The 18,248-nt window shown below is 40.3% G+C and overlaps 1 protein-coding gene across 1 annotated transcript in view; it reads left to right on the forward strand.

The window, feature by feature from the left end:
- LOC149438953 (uromodulin-like) overlaps positions 1-18,248 on the forward strand; it is an 83,239-nt gene that overhangs the window by 6,312 nt on the left and 58,679 nt on the right. The window contains exons 2-5 of the mRNA XM_089659661.1: positions 4,378-4,419; positions 11,024-11,071; positions 16,306-16,341; positions 18,064-18,114. Of these exons, the coding sequence (XP_089515787.1) occupies positions 4,378-4,419; positions 11,024-11,071; positions 16,306-16,341; positions 18,064-18,114 (177 nt within the window). The remainder of the gene's footprint in view (positions 1-4,377; positions 4,420-11,023; positions 11,072-16,305; positions 16,342-18,063; positions 18,115-18,248) is intronic.

Below are 18,248 nucleotides of genomic sequence, written 5' to 3' on the forward strand. Positions count from 1 at the left end.
ATATGATCTCCATGTATAATATATAAGAGGGGATATGATCTCCGTGTATAATACATAAGGGGGATATGATCTCCATGTATAATACATAAGGGGGGATATGATCTCCATGTATAATACATAAGGGGGGATATGATCTCCATGTATAATACATAAGGGGGGATATGATCTCCATGTATAATACATAAGGGGGGATATGATCTCTATGTATAATACATAAGGGGGATATGATCTCCATGTATAATACATAAGAGGGGGATATGATCTCCATGTATAATACATAAGGGGGGTATAAATACCATGTATCATAAGGGGGGTATAAATACCATGTATCATAAGGGGGGTATAAATACCATGTATAATACATAAGGGGGATATGATCTCCATGTATAATACATAAGGGGGGATATGATCTCCATGTATAATACATAAGGGGGGATATGATCTCCATGTATAATACATAAGGGGGATATGATCACCATGTATAATACATAAGGGGGGATATGATCTCCATGTATAATACATAAGGGGGGGATATGATCTCCATGTATAATACATAAGGGGGATATGATCACCATGTATAATACATAAGGGGGGATATGATCTCCATGTATAATACATAAGGGGGGATATGATCACCATATATAATACATAAGGGGGATACGATCTCCATGTATAATACATAAGGGGGGGATATGATCTCCATGTATAATACATAAGGGGGATATGATCACCATGTATAATACATAAGGGGGGGATATGATCTCCATGTATAATACATAAGGGGGATATGATCACCATGTATAATACATAAGGGGGGGATATGATCACCATATATAATACATAAGGGGGGATATGATCTCCATGTATAATACATAAGGGGGATATGATCACCATGTATAATACATAAGGGGGATATGATCACCATGTATAATACATAAGGGGGGATATGATCTCCATGTATAATACATAAGGGGGGATATGAGCTCCATGTGTAATACATAAGGGGGGATATGATCACCATGTATAATACATAAGGGGGGATATGATCACCATGTATAATACATAAGGGGGATATGATCTCCATGTAAAATACATAAGGGGGATATGATCTCCATGTATAATACATAAGGGGGGATATGATCTCCATGTATAATACATAAGGGGGGATATGATCTCCATGTATAATATATAAGAGGGGATATGATCTCCGTGTATAATACATAAGGGGGATATGATCTCCATGTATAATACATAAGGGGGGATATGATCTCCATGTATAATATATAAGAGGGGATATGATCTCCGTGTATAATACATAAGGGGGATATGATCTCCATGTATAATACATAAGGGGGGATATGATCTCCATGTATAATACATAAGGGGGGATATGATCTCCATGTATAATACATAAGGGGGGATATGATCTCCATGTATAATACATAAGGGGGGATATGATCTCTATGTATAATACATAAGGGGGATATGATCTCCATGTATAATACATAAGAGGGGGATATGATCTCCATGTATAATACATAAGGGGGGTATAAATACCATGTATCATAAGGGGGGTATAAATACCATGTATCATAAGGGGGGTATAAATACCATGTATAATACATAAGGGGGATATGATCTCCATGTATAATACATAAGGGGGGATATGATCTCCATGTATAATACATAAGGGGGGATATGATCTCCATGTATAATACATAAGGGGGATATGATCACCATGTATAATACATAAGGGGGGATATGATCTCCATGTATAATACATAAGGGGGGGATATGATCTCCATGTATAATACATAAGGGGGATATGATCACCATGTATAATACATAAGGGGGGGATATGATCACCATATATAATACATAAGGGGGATACGATCTCCATGTATAATACATAAGGGGGGGATATGATCTCCATGTATAATACATAAGGGGGATATGATCACCATGTATAATACATAAGGGGGGGATATGATCTCCATGTATAATACATAAGGGGGATATGATCACCATGTATAATACATAAGGGGGGGATATGATCACCATATATAATACATAAGGGGGGATATGATCTCCATGTATAATACATAAGGGGGATATGATCACCATGTATAATACATAAGGGGGATATGATCACCATGTATAATACATAAGGGGGGATATGATCTCCATGTATAATACATAAGGGGGGATATGAGCTCCATGTGTAATACATAAGGGGGGATATGATCACCATGTATAATACATAAGGGGGGATATGATCACCATGTATAATACATAAGGGGGATATGATCTCCATGTATAATACATAAGGGGGGATATGATCTCCATGTATAATACATAAGGGGGGATATGATCACCATGTATAATACATAAGGGGGGATATGATCTCCATGTATAATACATAAGGGGGGATATGATCTACATGTATAATACATAAGGGGGGATATGATCTCCATGTATAATACATAAGGGGGATATGATCTCCATGTATAATACATAAGGGGGATATGATCACCATGTATAATACATAAGGGGGATATGATCTCCATGTATAAATACATCAGTGGTTCATATAGTGAACTCGGTGTAGAGATATTCACCCTGAGGTCATCACAGAGGACAAGGGGGCACTCTTTACATCTGGAGGAAAAGAAATGTAATCTCCAAACACGGAAAGGTTTCTTCACAGTAAGAGCTGTGAGAATGTGGAATAGACTCCCTCAAGAGTTGGTTGTGGCCAGCTGAGTGGATTGCTGTAGGAAAGTCCTGGATTGTTTCTTAAATACACAGAATATAACTGGATACTAACATTTATAGGTAAAGTTGATCCAGGGAATATCCGATTGCCTCTCGGGGGATCGGGAAGGATTTTTTTCCCCTACATTAGCAAATTGGATCGTGCTTTGCTGGTTGTTTTTGCCTTCTTCTAGATCAGCTGTGGGTATAGGATTATAACTTTTTTTTTTTAATGATTGAACTGGATGAACTTTTGTCTTTTTCAGCCAGACTATGTAACTACGTAACACTGCTCTGCCCCTATACAAGCTGACATATATTGAGGTTGGCCCTGGAAATATGATAAGGCCTGGCAGTCATGGGTGTCCAAGCTGGATGGGTCTGGTTAGGCCCTTCCCTATCCAGCTGAAAGTTTGGTGGTGTATGTGCGCCCCTTGACTCTCACTGATATTTTCTATGTATCCCCCCTTAATGCCCATGCTCTCCTGTTTCCCCCCTCCTTCTCCCTCCCCCCCTTTACATTCCCCTTCTTTGTGGAGCTAGAGCTAATCTTCATACTGCGACTGTTCTGGTCGCATCCACGAGTGATGTATTACATTCTGCATGTATCTATGTGGTGACGCTGGATATTTGCAGACATGATGTGTGCTCCTTTAAGCTTCTATATTATGCCATGTCAACTGTTTTGTTTTTCTGTTCCAATGTCACGTGTCATGTCTTTCTTTACCCACTTACCCTCTAGAGGAGGAGTTAAATAATTGCATCCTATCTAGCAATGTATATTGAATACGTTCCATGAGCATGACCAGATCAACTCTACTCAAAACAGAGGACAAAGGCACTGCTGGTGACCTCCAATGAAGAGAAAGTCCCATAGGGTAGAGACACAGATAGTATGAATTAGCCTCCTTATGTTGGTTGGGATCCCCAAAATGGGAGATCCCAATAGGTTTCCACCACATTTAAAAGCATCTGGTGTGTAGCTGAGTCCACCAACCCTCCCCAGACCACATCTAGGCAGGCACCAACCGAACAAGGCCCCTCCAAAAAGGCACTGAGGCCTCACTGATAGCCACAATGGGGAACTACATAACAAAAATAGTAGCAATAATTACAACCAAAAAAAAAAATTATATTGTTTCTGTATAAAAAGTAGCCAATAGGTCTAATAAAACACCCACCATTGCTAGTACAGGTGCAGGTTCTATCACCGCAAGTATTGTTTGATAACTAATAGCTCCATACATGGAAAGGTCCTCCAGCTTTTTAAAAGAGAATAATCCAGGAAAAACCTGGAAGAACCTGGGAAAAACTTTCTTCCAGTTTTTTCCTGGATTAGTTTCTTTGATGTTTGAGGACCCAAGCTACCAAGCGGCTCCTTCGGTGGTAGCAATACATGTCCTTATAGACTTTTTCTCTCTAATTTAACTTCTGAAGAAGGTGGACCAGTGGTCAGAGAAACAGGAAAAGCTTTTCTCATCCAGATGTTCCCGTCATGTTCTTCATTGACATTTTGGATACTGTTTAAAGGATAATATAGCAAGACGATCTATTTAAATATGATATAGTCAACAATGTTTTGGTTTTGAGGTTTGTTTAGATCTTTTTTTTTTGTGGTTTCAGATCCTGTGGTTGAACCTGATTTAACAACTGCAGATTTTCCAGGTAAAGTTTGATGTTTTTCATAATGTCCAGGTTGTAATTATGCCCCCAATTGTAAGCTCTCTACACCTTCTATATGCTTGTAAATCTTTCTCGATTTTTAAAATCTTTTTATCAAAAAGTCCTTTATTTGTTCTACAAGGATGTTGGGCCCCTGTGTTTTTACTGTAAATTGGGGAGTCCTTCAAATGTTCAGAAAAGGTTTGTGTGTTTTCAAGTTGAAATTTGATAAAACATTATCAGAAGAATCCGTGAACTGCTTTCCCACATGGAAGAAAAATATATTTGAAATATATTTTAAACATACTATTCCCAAATATATTTCAAATGATACAATTTTCAAAATAGATTTATATATATATATATATATATATATATATATATATATATATATACACACTGGATGTTAAAATGTGTTTTTATTACAAGATAACAAGATATAGGAAAATTATTTTTAAAAATATATATTTTTTAAATATACTCTTCAGATTTTTTTTTAACATATAAAAAAAGTCATTTTAACATATATTTTTACATATATGTGCAAATGCAGTCCAAAAATGTAGATTTGTATTTTTAAAGAAATACAGTATATTTGAAATGTATTTTTGAAAATATTTTTCATATATTTTGTAATAAAAAAAAAATTCAACATGTAGTGTATATATATATATATATATATATATATATATATATATTTCCCAAATATATTGATATATATTTCAAATTCTACAATTTTTAAAATAGATTTTATATATATATATATATATATATATATATATATATATATATATATTTTTTTTTTTTTAAAATTGTAGAATTTGAAATATATATCAATATATTTGGGAAATATATATATATATATATATATATATATATATATATATATATATTAGTGCATGTTGAAATGTGTTTTAATTAGAAAATATAAGAAAATTATTTTAAAAAATACATATTTTTTAACTATACTCTTCAGATTTTTTTTTAACATATAAAAAAAGTCATTTTGACATATATTTTTACATAAATGTGCAAATGCAGTCCAAAAATGTAGATTTGTATTTTTAAAGAAATACAGTATATTTGAAATGTATTTTTGAAAATATTTTTCATATATTTTGTAATAAAAAAAATTTCAACATGTAGTATATATATATATATATATATATATATATATATATTTCCCAAATATATTGATATATATTTCAAATGCTACAATTTTTAAAATAGATTTTTATATATATATATATATATATATATATATATATATATATATTTATTTATTTATTTTTTTTTTTTTTTTCTATTTTTTTTTTTTAAACTGTAGAATTTGAAATGTATATCAATATATTTGGGTAATATATATATATATATATATATATATATATTTTTTTTTTTTTTTAACATATACAAAAGTAATTTTAACATATATTTTTGCATATATTTGTAAATGCAGTCCAAAAATGTAGATTTGAATTTTTAAAGAAATACAGTATATTTGAAATGTATTTTTGAAAATATTTTGTAATAGAAAAAATTTCAATATGTAGTATATATATATATATATATATATATATATATATATATATTTCCCAAATATATTGATATATACCGTATTTGCCGGCGTATAAGACGACCCCCTACTTTGGTGTCAGTGGGGGGGGGGATAGTGCCCCATCGTTGATGTCAGTGGGGAGGAGGAATAGTGCCCCATCGTTGGTGTCAGTGGGGGAGGAACAGTGCCTTATCGTTGGTGTCAGTGTGGAGGAGGAATAGTGCCTCATCGTTGGTGTCAGTGGGGGGAGGAATAGTGCCTCATCGTTGGTGTGAGTGGGGGAGGAATAGTGCCCCATCATTGGTGTCATTGGGGAGGAGGAATAGTGCCCCATCGTTGGTGTCAGTGGGGGAGGAATAGTGCCCCATCGTTGGTGTCAGTGGGGGAGGAACAGTGCCTCATCGTTGGTGTCAGTGGGGGAGGAACAGTGCCCCATCGTTGGTGTCAGTGGGGGAGGAACAGTGCCTCATCGTTGGTGTGAGTGGGGGAGGAATAGTGCCCCATCATTGGTGTCATTGGGGAGGAGGAATAGTGCCCCATCGTTGGTGTCAGTGGGGGAGGAATAGTGCCCCATCGTTGGTGTCAGTGAGGAAGGAATAGTGCCCCATCGTTGGTGTCAGTGGGGGAGGAACAGTGCCCCATCGTTAGTGTTAGTGGGGGAGGAACAGTGCCTCATCGTTGGTGTCAGTGGGGGAGGAACAGTGCCCCATCGTTAGTGTTAGTGGGGGAGGAACAGTGCCTCATCGTTAGTGTTAGTGGGGGAGAGGTATAGTGCCAAGAGTGTCACAGCATGGTGCTGCTGCACACTTACTGGCCGCTCCCTCACTCGATTTTCGTGGGGCCGCTCGGCTCCGCCTCCTCGCCGGTGATTGGTCGCCTGTGTGCCTTTCTAGTGCTGGCGCCCAATCACCAGTGAGTAGGCGAAGCCGAGCGGCCGCGCGACCATCGAGCGGCCGAACTGAAAGAAGGAGCAGCCACGCTTCCTGGACCGGATCGTCGTGGGACCGGGACCGGAGCCAGGTAAGGTACAGAAGCCCCCTGCCCGCCCCTGTACTTAGTGTCCCTTCCGCCACCGCGCCGCCCTTCGAAAAAGTGCCGCCTTGACACCGGCTCGCTGTATGCCCGCGTATAAGACGACCCCCTACTTTTCAGAAGATTTTCATGGGTTAAAAAGTCGTCTTATACGCCGGCAAATACGGTATTTTCAAATTCTACAATTTTTAAAATAGTATATATATATATACTGCATGTTGAAATGCGTTTTAGTTACAAAATATAGGAAAATTATTTTAAAAAATATATATTTTTTAACTATACTCTTCAGATTTTTTTAACATATACAAAAGTAATTTTAACATATATTTTTGCATATATTTGTAAATGCATTCCAAAAATGTAGATTTGAATTTTTAAAGAAATACAGTATATTTGAAATGTATTTTTAAAAATATTTTTCATATATTTTGTAATAAAAACACATTTAAACATGTATTATATATAAATATTTATTGAAATATATTTTGAAATATATTGAATATAGTCAAAATTGTAGCATTTCAAATATATGGCAATGTAATTGGGAAGATTGTAAAAATATATTTAAAATATATTTTTCTTCCATATGGGTTGCCACCGGCCTATAGCAGAAATACTGCTACAGGGCGGCAGGGGTGCATAAAATCACGTATATATACGTAATTTTGCATTTGCCCTACCTGCACCACCATTCGTGGCCTCGGCTGTCAATCATCGGGTCCCATCAGGTGATTACTCGCCGGCAGCCAGTGATCGCCGAGTAATACAGTAATACTGTAAACAATAGAGTTCTCTCCCATGTGAGCTCCTGCACACTGCTTTGTATGACTCTGCATAGCACAGTCATACAAAGCAGCGTGCTTAGAGTGTAAAGCACACAGACACAGCCCCCTATTGAAACACATCCATCACACTAACCCTTTGATCATCCCACATGTTACCCCTTCCTGCCCAGTGCCATTAGTACAGTGTCAGTGCTTCTTATTAGCACTGATCACTGTATTGGTGTCACTGGGGATGTCAGTGACAGTCATTTCCCCCCCAGTGTCAGAATGCCCGCCACAGTCCCACTATAAGTCTCTGATCGCCACCATTACTAGTAAAAAACAAAATCCCAGTATCTATACCGCCATTTTTAAACGTTATAACTTTCACAAAAACCAATTTACATGTATTGGGATTTTTTTTCAGCAAAGATATGGAGCAGAATACATTTTGGCATAAATTTATGATGAAATTTAATTTTTACATTTTTTTTACTGGACATGTTTTATAGCAAAAAGTCAAAAATATTGTTTTTTTTTCTAAAAATTGTTGGTCTTTTTTTGTTTATAGCGCAAAAAAATAAAAACCGCAGAGCTGATCAAATACCACTGAAAGAAAGCTCTATTTGTGGGGGGAAAAAGGACATACATTTCATTTGGGTGCAGTGTTGCATGACCGCGCAATTGTTAGTTAAAATAACGCAGCTCTGTAACGCAAAAAATGGCCTGGTCAGGAAGGGGGGGAATCCTCTGGAGGGCGCGGGGTTAAATGGTGTATATATTCAGCACCACAATCCAGTAATCTATATCAAGGTCATATTAACCACTTCAATACCAGACACTTTCACCCCCTTCCTGTCCAGGCCAATTGTCAGCTTTCAGCGCTGTCACACTTTGAATGACAATTGCGCGGTCATGCAATGCTTTATCTAAACAAAATTTGTATCAATTTTTTCACACTAATAGAGTGCCCTGATGATCAGTGCCCAGCAGTGCCACCCACCAGTGCCACCCATCTGTGCCCAGCAGTGCCTCCCACAAGTGCCACACACCTGTGCCCATCAGTGCCCTGGAATGCCATCCACCTGTGCCCAACATTGCCACCCGCCAGTGCCAAGCAGTGCCACCCATCAGTGCTGCCCATTAGTGCCACCCATCAGTGCCCAGCAGTGCCGCTAGACAAGTGCCATCAGTCAGTGCTACCCATCAGTGCCACCTATCAGTGCCTATCATTGTTGCATATCAGCGCCAGCTCATCAGTACTGCCTATCAGTGCTGCCTATCAGTGCCCATCATTGCCACCTATCAGTGCCCATCATTGTTGCATATCAGTGCCAGCTCATCAGTGCCACCTATCAGTACCAACTGATCAGTGCTGCCTATCAGTCCCCATTAGTGCTGCCTTTCAGTGCCCGTCAGTGCTGCCTATCAGTGCAGCCTCATCAACGCACATCAGTGAAGGAGAAAAATTACCTGTTTGCAAAAGTTTATAATAGAAACAGAAAAAAACTTTTTTTTTTCAAAATGTTTGCTCTTTTTTTGTTTATAACGCAAAAAATAAAACACCCAGCGGCTAGTACATACCACCAAAAGAAAGCTCTATTTATGTGAAAAAAATGATAAAAATTTCACATGTGTGCAGTATTGCATGACCACGCAATTTTCATTCAAGGTGCGACAGCGCTGAAAGCTGAAAATTGACCTGGGCAGGAAGGGGGTAAAAGTGCCCGGTAGGCGAGGGGTTAAAGGCATCAGTAAATGGGCAAAAAATATCCATCTTTATTGAACATAGATTTGTTTAAAAATATCAACCATAAATCATTATATGGACGGTTACTTGAAGGTAAATACAATATCACCACACAAAGGTATATCAACATTACAGAGTTCCTGAATAACCTCCGACACGTTTCAGAGTAAGTCTCCTTCTTCAGGGATGAGATCTGTACATAGGTGATATAGCCTCTAGAAGCCTCTAGAAGCTGCAACATACATATTTAGATCATACAGCAATTCTATCAGCAATTGTATACAGCATCATTATGTAAACATCAAATATACAATACTCACAATGTAATACAGTGAGAGACAAAAAAAGGAAAAGGTTTCCGCCACATTTATTTTTTTACAAATGTTTTTATTAGGAGATAGACAACAAAAACAGCACCACTTCATGAAGTATAGTATACATCAAGAAAAAGGCACATAAGTAAAAAAAAAGTAAAACAGAATCATAGAAAAAGAAAGTTGGAGTACATGAATGAGGTAGGCAGGAAGATATACTGAACAACTACACAACCAACAAAGATACCATGCCAATCAATCTATGATAACCCATCATTCTAACAATAAATGCCGAAATGTCTTCCAACCATCCCATTTTCTGTTGAATAATTTCATCCTATCTAGCAATGTATATTGAATACGTTCCATGAGCATGACCAGATCAACTCTACACAAAACAGAGGACAAAGGCACTGCTGGTGACTTCCAATGAAGAGCAATGTCGCATAGGGTAGAGACACAGTATGAATTAGCCTCATTATGTTGGTTGGAATCCCCAAAATGGGTGATCCCAATAGGTTTCCGCTATATTTAAAAGCATCTGGTGTGTAGCTGAGTCCACCAACCCTCCCCATACCACATCTAGGCAGGCACCAACCGAACAAGGACCCTCCAAAAAGGCACTGAGGCCTCACTGATAGCCACAATGAGGAACTACGTAACAAAAATAGTAGCAATAATTACAACCAAACAAAAAAAGTTATATCGTTTCTGTATAAAAAGTAGCCAATAGGTCTAATAAAACACCCACCATTACTAGTACAGGTGCAGGTTCTATCACCGCAAGTATTGTTTGATAACTAATAGCTCCATACATGGAAAGGTCCTCCAGCTTTTTAAAAAGGCTAATCCAGGAAAAACCTGGAAGAACCTGGCAATAACTTTCTTCCAGGTTTTTCCCGGATTAGTCTCTTTGATGTTTGAGGACCCAAGCTACCAAGAGGCTCCTTCAGTGGTAGCAATACATGTCCTTATAGACTATTTCTCACTTATTTAACTTCTGAAGAAGGTTGACCAGTGGTCAGAGAAACAGAAAAAGCTTTTCTCATCCAGATGTTCCCGTCATGTTCTTCACTGACATTTTGGATACTGTTTAAAGAATAATATAAGACGATCTATTTAAATATGATATAGTCAACAATGTTTTGGTTTTGAGGTTTGTTTAAAGCTTTTTTTTTTGTGGTTTCAGATCCTGAGGATGAATCAGTTTCTTTATTACCAATTATAGCTTATGCAGGTAAAGTTTGATGTTTTTCATAATGTCTAGGTTGTAATGCTTCTACGCACCAACCCCTCCCTCCTATGTGCCCTCTGGAATGCCTGCTCAGCCTCTAACAAACTCTCTACTATTAATGACCTCTTCCTCTCCTACTCCCTCAACCGTCTTGCTATTACTGAAACCTGGCTTCAGGATTCCGACTCTGTCTCCTCAGCTGCACTCTCCCATGGCAGCCTCCTCTGGACTCACTCGCCCAGACCCAGTGGATGAAAAGGGGACGGAGTTGGACTTCTTCTTTCTCCACAAAGCACGTTCCAGGTTCTTCCTGCCCCTCCGTCTCTGTCCCTCCGCTCTTTTGAAGTGCACTGTATTCATCTCTTTTGTCTTGTTTGTCTGAGGATCACTGTCATCTACCGGCCCCTGGGCCCAGTTTCACACTTTCTCGATGACTTTACCTCATGGCTACCGTACTTTCTCTCCTCTGAGGTGCCTGCCATCATCCTCCGTGACTTTAACATCCCAGTCAATGTTCACACACCTGCCACCTTTCAGCTACTCAACCTAACTTCCTCTTTTAACCTAACACAATGGTCACAGTCCACCACCCACTGCAATGGCAACACCCTTGACCTTGTATTCTCCCACCTATGCACTCCCTGTAACCTCTCTAACACCCCTTTTCCTCTCTCTGATCACAACTTTATCATCTTCACACTCTCCCTGTCTCCTACCTCCCATGCCTCCAACCAGCAAACCGTTACCTGTAGAAACCTCCATTACCTCAGCCCTGACCTTCTCCACTTCACTACTGAGAGCCTCTATGATGCAATTGCACCCCTGTCCTGCCCAGAGCTGGCCACATCTGTCTACAACAACTATCTATCATTCTCCCTGGACGCTTTTGCTCCTCTTTCTACAAGGAGAACCAGGCCTCGCCTGTCACAACCCTGGCAAACAGATGACACCAGAAGTCTCAAGAGACGCAGCCGCACTCTTGAGCGAGCATGGCGTAAAAATAAATCCCTGAAAAACTTTACCCTCTACAAATCCGCTCTTCTCAAATACAACTCTGGCCTCCACGCTGCTAAGCAATTCCACTATAACACTCTCATCAAGACCCTCTCATCCAATCCTCGTCAACTCTTCTCTACCCTTAATTCTTTAGTCCACCCCCCACTGCCTCCACCCACCAACTTACTTACTGCACAGGAGATTGCCAGTCACTTCAAGAAGAAGTTTGACACAATTCGTGATGAGATCTCCAGTGTCAAGCTTCCCCCTCTAACCAACATACCATGCTCAACACCAAACTCTATACTCTCCTCCTTTGACCCTGTTGCCATCAAGGAAGTTACCGAACTCCTTTCCAAGGCCCACTTCACCACCTGTCCCCTGGATCCTGTCCCCTCACGACTGTTGCAGCCTCCTTCCTGCTCTATCCTAAACTCTCTAACCCACATCTTCAACCTCTTACTCTCCATGGGCACCTTTCCCTCCCCACTCAAACATGCACTGGTTACCCCCATCCTCAACAAACCCTTGCTGGACCCCACCCCACCTGTTTGAATAACTTAAGACCCATCTCCCTGCTCCCGTTCGCCTCCAAGCTTCTCGAGCGCCTTGTTCACAACCGTATGAACTGCTACCTTACCGACAACAACCTTCTTGATCCCCGTCAGTCTGGCTTCTGCCCACAACATTCCACAGAAACTGCCCTACTAAAACTCACTAATGACCTACTAACTGCTAAAACTAACGGTCATTACTCCATGCTCATACTCCTTGACCTTTTGGCTGCCTTTGACACAGTCGACCACCCGCTCTTCCTCAGTAAACTCCACTCCATCGGCCTCCGTGACTCTGCTCTCTCCTGGTTCTCCTCTTACCTTTCTCAGCGTACATTCAGCGTCACATACAACTCCTCCTCCGCTCTTTTTCCTCTTTCTGTTTGGGTACCCCAAGGTTCTGTTCTTAGGCCCCTCCTTTTATCTCTTTATACCTCTTCCCTGGGCCAACTGATAACCTCCCATGGCTTCCAATACCAGCTCTATGCTGATGACACCCAGATCTATCTCTCCACTCCCCAGCTCACCCCCTCAATCTCCTCATGTATCACAAATCTACTAAGCGACATATCAGTATGGATGTCACATCACTACCTTAAACTCAATCTTTCAAAAACTGAGTTTGTAATATTTCCTCCCCCCGATCCCCCACTCATGACTTTACCATTAAGATCAACAGCACAACCATTGGTCCTTCCCCTCATGCCAGGGTGCTAGGCATAATCCTAGACTCTGATCTCTCCTTTGGCCCCACATCCACTAACTGGCTAAATTCTGCCGCCTCAACCTCCGGGACATTTCCAAAATCCTCCCCTTCCTGACCAATGACACCACAAAACAACTTATCCACGCCTTGGTTATATCCCGCCTCGATTAGTGCAACTCCCTCCTCACTGGTCTACCATTACACAGGCTATCCCCCCTTCAGTCTATTATGAATGCTGCTGCTGGACTCATACACCTTATCACCCGATCAGCGACTGCTGCCGCTCTCTGCCAATCCCTTCACTGGCTTCCACTAACCCAACGTATAAAATTCAAAATACTAACCACAGCTTACAAAGCCATCCACAACACTGCCCCTAGCTACATCACCAACCTCATCCACAGATACCGCCCAAATCACCCACTCCACTCCTTCAATGATATCCTCCTCTCTAGCTTCCTCGTCACCTCCTCCCACGCTCGCCTCCAGGACTTCTCCAGAGCCTCTCCCATCCTCTGGAACTCCCTACCACAGCATGTCCAGTCAGCCCCCACCCTGTCTGCCTTTAGGCTATCTTTAAAAACTCACTTCTTCAAGGAAGCCTACCCCACCTCCACCTAAGAACTGTACTTGAATCACCTCCACCAGATCATCCCCCGCAGCTATCACCTTTTGTATCATCTCCCCCTTCCTATAAATTGTAAGCTCCACGGGCCGGACCCTCCTATTCCTTCTGTACTGAAATGTATTGTAATTGTACTGTCTCCCTTATATTGTAAAGAGCTGCGCAAACTGTTGGCACCATATAAATCCTGTATAATAATAATAATAATAATTATTATTATACAGGATTTATATAGCACCAACAGTTTGCTCAGCACTTTACAATATAACGGGAGACAATACAGCAACAATACAGATCAATACAAGAGGGTTAGGAGGGCCTGATCCTTGGAGCTTACAATCTAAGAGGGAGGAGCTGGTGGATCAAAAGGTAATAATTGTGGGGGATGGACTGGTAGGAGGAGTAGAAGATTCCATTATTAGCTGAAGGCAGAATAGGCTTCCCTGAAGAGATAGGTTTTTAGAGATCGCTGAAAAGTGGGCAGAGTAGGCGATAGATTGGGGTAGAGAGTTCCAGAGGATGGGGGAAGTTCTGGAGATGAGCATGGGAGGAGAAGACAAGGGAGCTAGAGAGTAGGAGGTCGTGCGAGGAGCGGAGAGTACAATTTGGGCAATTTGGGTAATATTTGGAGACAAGATTGGTGATGTAATTTGGGGCAGAGTTATAAATGGCTTTATATGTTATTGTTAATGTTTTGAATTTTATCCATTGGGCAATGGGAAGCCAGTGGAGGGATTGGCAGAGAGGGATGGAGGACACTGAGTGGAGGCCAGTGAAGGATTGGCAGAGAGGGGTGGAGGACACTGAGTGGAGGCCAGTGGAAGGATTGGCAGAGAGGGATGGAGGACACTGTGTGGAGGCCAGTGGAGAAAATGGCAAAGAGGGGTGGAGGACACTAAGTGGAGGTCAGTGCAGGTATTGGCAGAGAGGGGTGGAGGACACTGAGTGGAGGCCAGTGGAGAGAATGGCAAAGAGGGGTGGAGGACACTAAGTGGAGGTCAGTGGAGGTATTGGCAGAGAGGGGTGAAGGACACTGAGTGGAGGCCAGTGGAGGGATTGGCAGAGAGGGGTGGAGGACACTGAGTGGAGGCCAGTGGAGGGATTGGCAGAGAGGGGTGGAGGACACTGAGTGGAGGCCAGTGGAGGGATTGGCAGAGAGGGGTGGAGGACACTGAGTGGAGGCCAGTGGAGGGATTGGCAGAGAGGGGTGGAGGACACTGAGTGGAGGCCAGTGGAGGGATTGGCAGAGAGGGGTGGAGGACACTGAGTGGAGGCCAGTGGAGGGATTGGCAGAGAGGGGTGGAGGCCACTGAGTGGAGGCCAGTGGAGGGATTGGCAGAGAGGGATGGAGGACACTGAGTGGAGGTCAGTGGAGGGATTGGCAGAGAGGGATGGCAGATATGGAATGGTTAGTAAGGTGGATGAGTCTGGCAGCAGCATTCATGATATACTAAAGAGGGGATAGCCTGCAATGAGGTTGGCCAATGAGGAGGGAGTTACTATAGTCAATGCGAGAGATAACAAGGGAGTGAATGAGTTGCTTAGTGGTTTCCAAGGTTAGGAACGGCCGTATCTTGGAGATGTTGCGGAGGTGAAGTCTACATGAGTTTGTCAGTGATTGGACCTGGAGCTGAAAGGACAGATTGGAGTCTAGGATTACACCTAGTACCCTGACGTGAGGGGTGGGACTGATGGTAGTGTTATTGATCTTGATGGAGAAGTCAAGGGAGGGGGCAGGGGCTGGGGGGAATACTAAGAGCTCAGTTTTGGAAAGATTGAGTTTGAGGAAGTGGAGTGACATCCATGCCGATATGTCACTTAGAAGGTTAGTAATGCGAGAGGAGACTGAAGGGGTGAGGTGAGGGGTAGAAAGATGGATTTGTGTGTCATCAGCATAGAGATGGTACTTAACCCCTTCCTGCCTAAGGGTAAAACAAATCCTAATGTCTAAGCACAATTTTGTAACATTGACATGTGTTAGTAAAACCGTACATATTATCACAACTACTTTGTACATCCAGGTGAATTATACTGAACCTGGAAATAACTTTCTTCCAGGTTTTTCCTGGATTAGTCTCTTTGATGTTTGAGGACCCAAGCTACCAAGCGGCTCCTTCAGTGGTAGCAATACATGTCCTTAAAGACTATTTCTCACTTATTTAACTTCTGAAGAAGGTGGACCAGTGGTCAGAGAAACAGAAAAAGCTTTTCTCATCCAGATGTTCCTGTCATGTTCTTCATTGACATTTTGGATACTGTTTAAAGAATAATATAATAAGATGATCTATTTAAATATGATATAGTCAACAATGTCTTGGTTTTGAGGTTTGTTTAGATCTTTTTTTTGTGGTTTCAGATCCTGAGAGTGAATCAACAACTGTAGGTCCTCCAGGTAAAGTTTGATGTTTTTCATAATGTCCAGGTTGTAATTATGCCCTCAATTGTAAGCTCTCTACACCTTCTATATGCTTGTAAATCTTTCCCAATTTTTTTTTTTATCTTTTTATCAAAAAGTCCTTTATTTGTTCCCTCTACGAGGATGTTGTGGCCCCTGTGTTTTTACTGTATATTGGAGAGTCCTTCAAATGTTCAGAAAACATTTGTGTGTTTTCTGAAATTTGATCAAACATTATCAGAAGAATCAGTTAAATGTATATATTCAGCACCACAATCCAGTAATCTATATCAAGGTAATATTAACCACTTCAATACCGGACACTTTCACCCCCTTCCTGTCCAGACAAATTTTCAGCTTTCAGCGCTGTCACACTTTGAATGACAAATGCGCAACACTGTACCAAAACAAAATTTGTATACATTTTTTCACACAAATAGAGCTTTCTTTTGGTGGTATTTAATCACCACTGGTTTTTTTTACTAAAAAAAAAAGAAAAAAGACTGAAAATTTTGGAAAAAGTGTTTTTTCTAGTTTCTGTTATTTGCAAATAAGCAATGTTTCTCCTTCACTGATGTGTGCTAATGAGGCTGCACTGATGGGCACTGATAGGCAGCACTGATGAGGAGCAGGGGCGGATTGACCATTTGGAAACTCGGGCACTGCCCGAGGGCCCGAAGTCAGTAGGGGGCCCCATGAGATGCCCCTGGTACCTTTTTCATAGGCTTTTTTGAGTTTGGGCAAGGACACAGGGGCCCCATGATCCCCTATTGCCCGGGGGCCCCATGAGTTGTCAGTCCGCCCCTGCTGAGGAGGCAACAGCATATCGGTGCTGACAGCCCACATTGAAGAAAAATATATTTGAAATATATTTTTAGACTATTCTTCCCAAATATATTGACATATATTTGAAATGCTACAATTTTGCCATATTCATATATATATATATATACTGCATGTTGAAATGCATTCTTTTTACACAATATATGAAAAATATTTTTCAATATACAAATCTACATTTTTGGAATTTATTTACAAATATATGTAAAAACATATGTTAAAATGACTTTTTTATATGTTAAAAAAAATCTGAAGAATATATTTAAAAAATATTTTTCAGATATTTTGTAATAAAAACGTATTTCAACATGCAGTATATATATATATATATATATATATATATTTATTTATTTATTGAAATATATTTTGAAATATATTGAAAATGGCCAAAATTGTAGCATTTCAAATATATGCCAATACATTTGGGAAAAGTATTTTTAAAATATATTTCAAATATATTCTTCTTCCATATGGGAGGGGAGAGATCTGTGTTGGTTACATACAGCCCTCTCCCCTGTCACTGTTCCTCAGCGATTGCTAGGTGCTGGCTGGGAATCTCCATCTGGGACCCAGTAATCGACAGCTGTAGCCACCAATGGCACGCGCCCCCTATCCGGAAATGCAAAATCACGTAAATATACGTGATTTTACCTAGCCCTGCCGCCCTATACCAGTAATTCTGAGAAATTGGTTAAATTCAATACTTTTATAATTTGGAAACTCAAATCTATCCGAATCTCCAAATAAAGAAAATAAGAAGAGTCCCATGTCTAATCAGGACGAGAATGCCGGCATACACTCCATGCCACACAGAAATGTCAGAATTAACATAGGTTTTAGGCTTTTTAATGAAATAATTGATTATCTTTTTTTACACAGATTTTACAATGCCATTGTTTACAGTGAATCCAGACTGTGCTGCAAGCAAAGGTAAGTGTCCATAGTTTTTATGCTGTATATCTAAAAAATTTATCAGTTTACAGTCTGGTTGTGTGAATTGATTTCCCTGCCAATGCAATAACATTTTTTAAAGGTTCACAATGGGGATGGATGGGACATTGGAC

Source organism: Staurois parvus, unplaced genomic scaffold (genome assembly GCF_062004578.1).
Source record: "Staurois parvus isolate SC_StPar_1 unplaced genomic scaffold, SC_StPar_1.0 ptg001181l, whole genome shotgun sequence".
NCBI lineage: Eukaryota > Metazoa > Chordata > Amphibia > Anura > Ranidae > Staurois > Staurois parvus.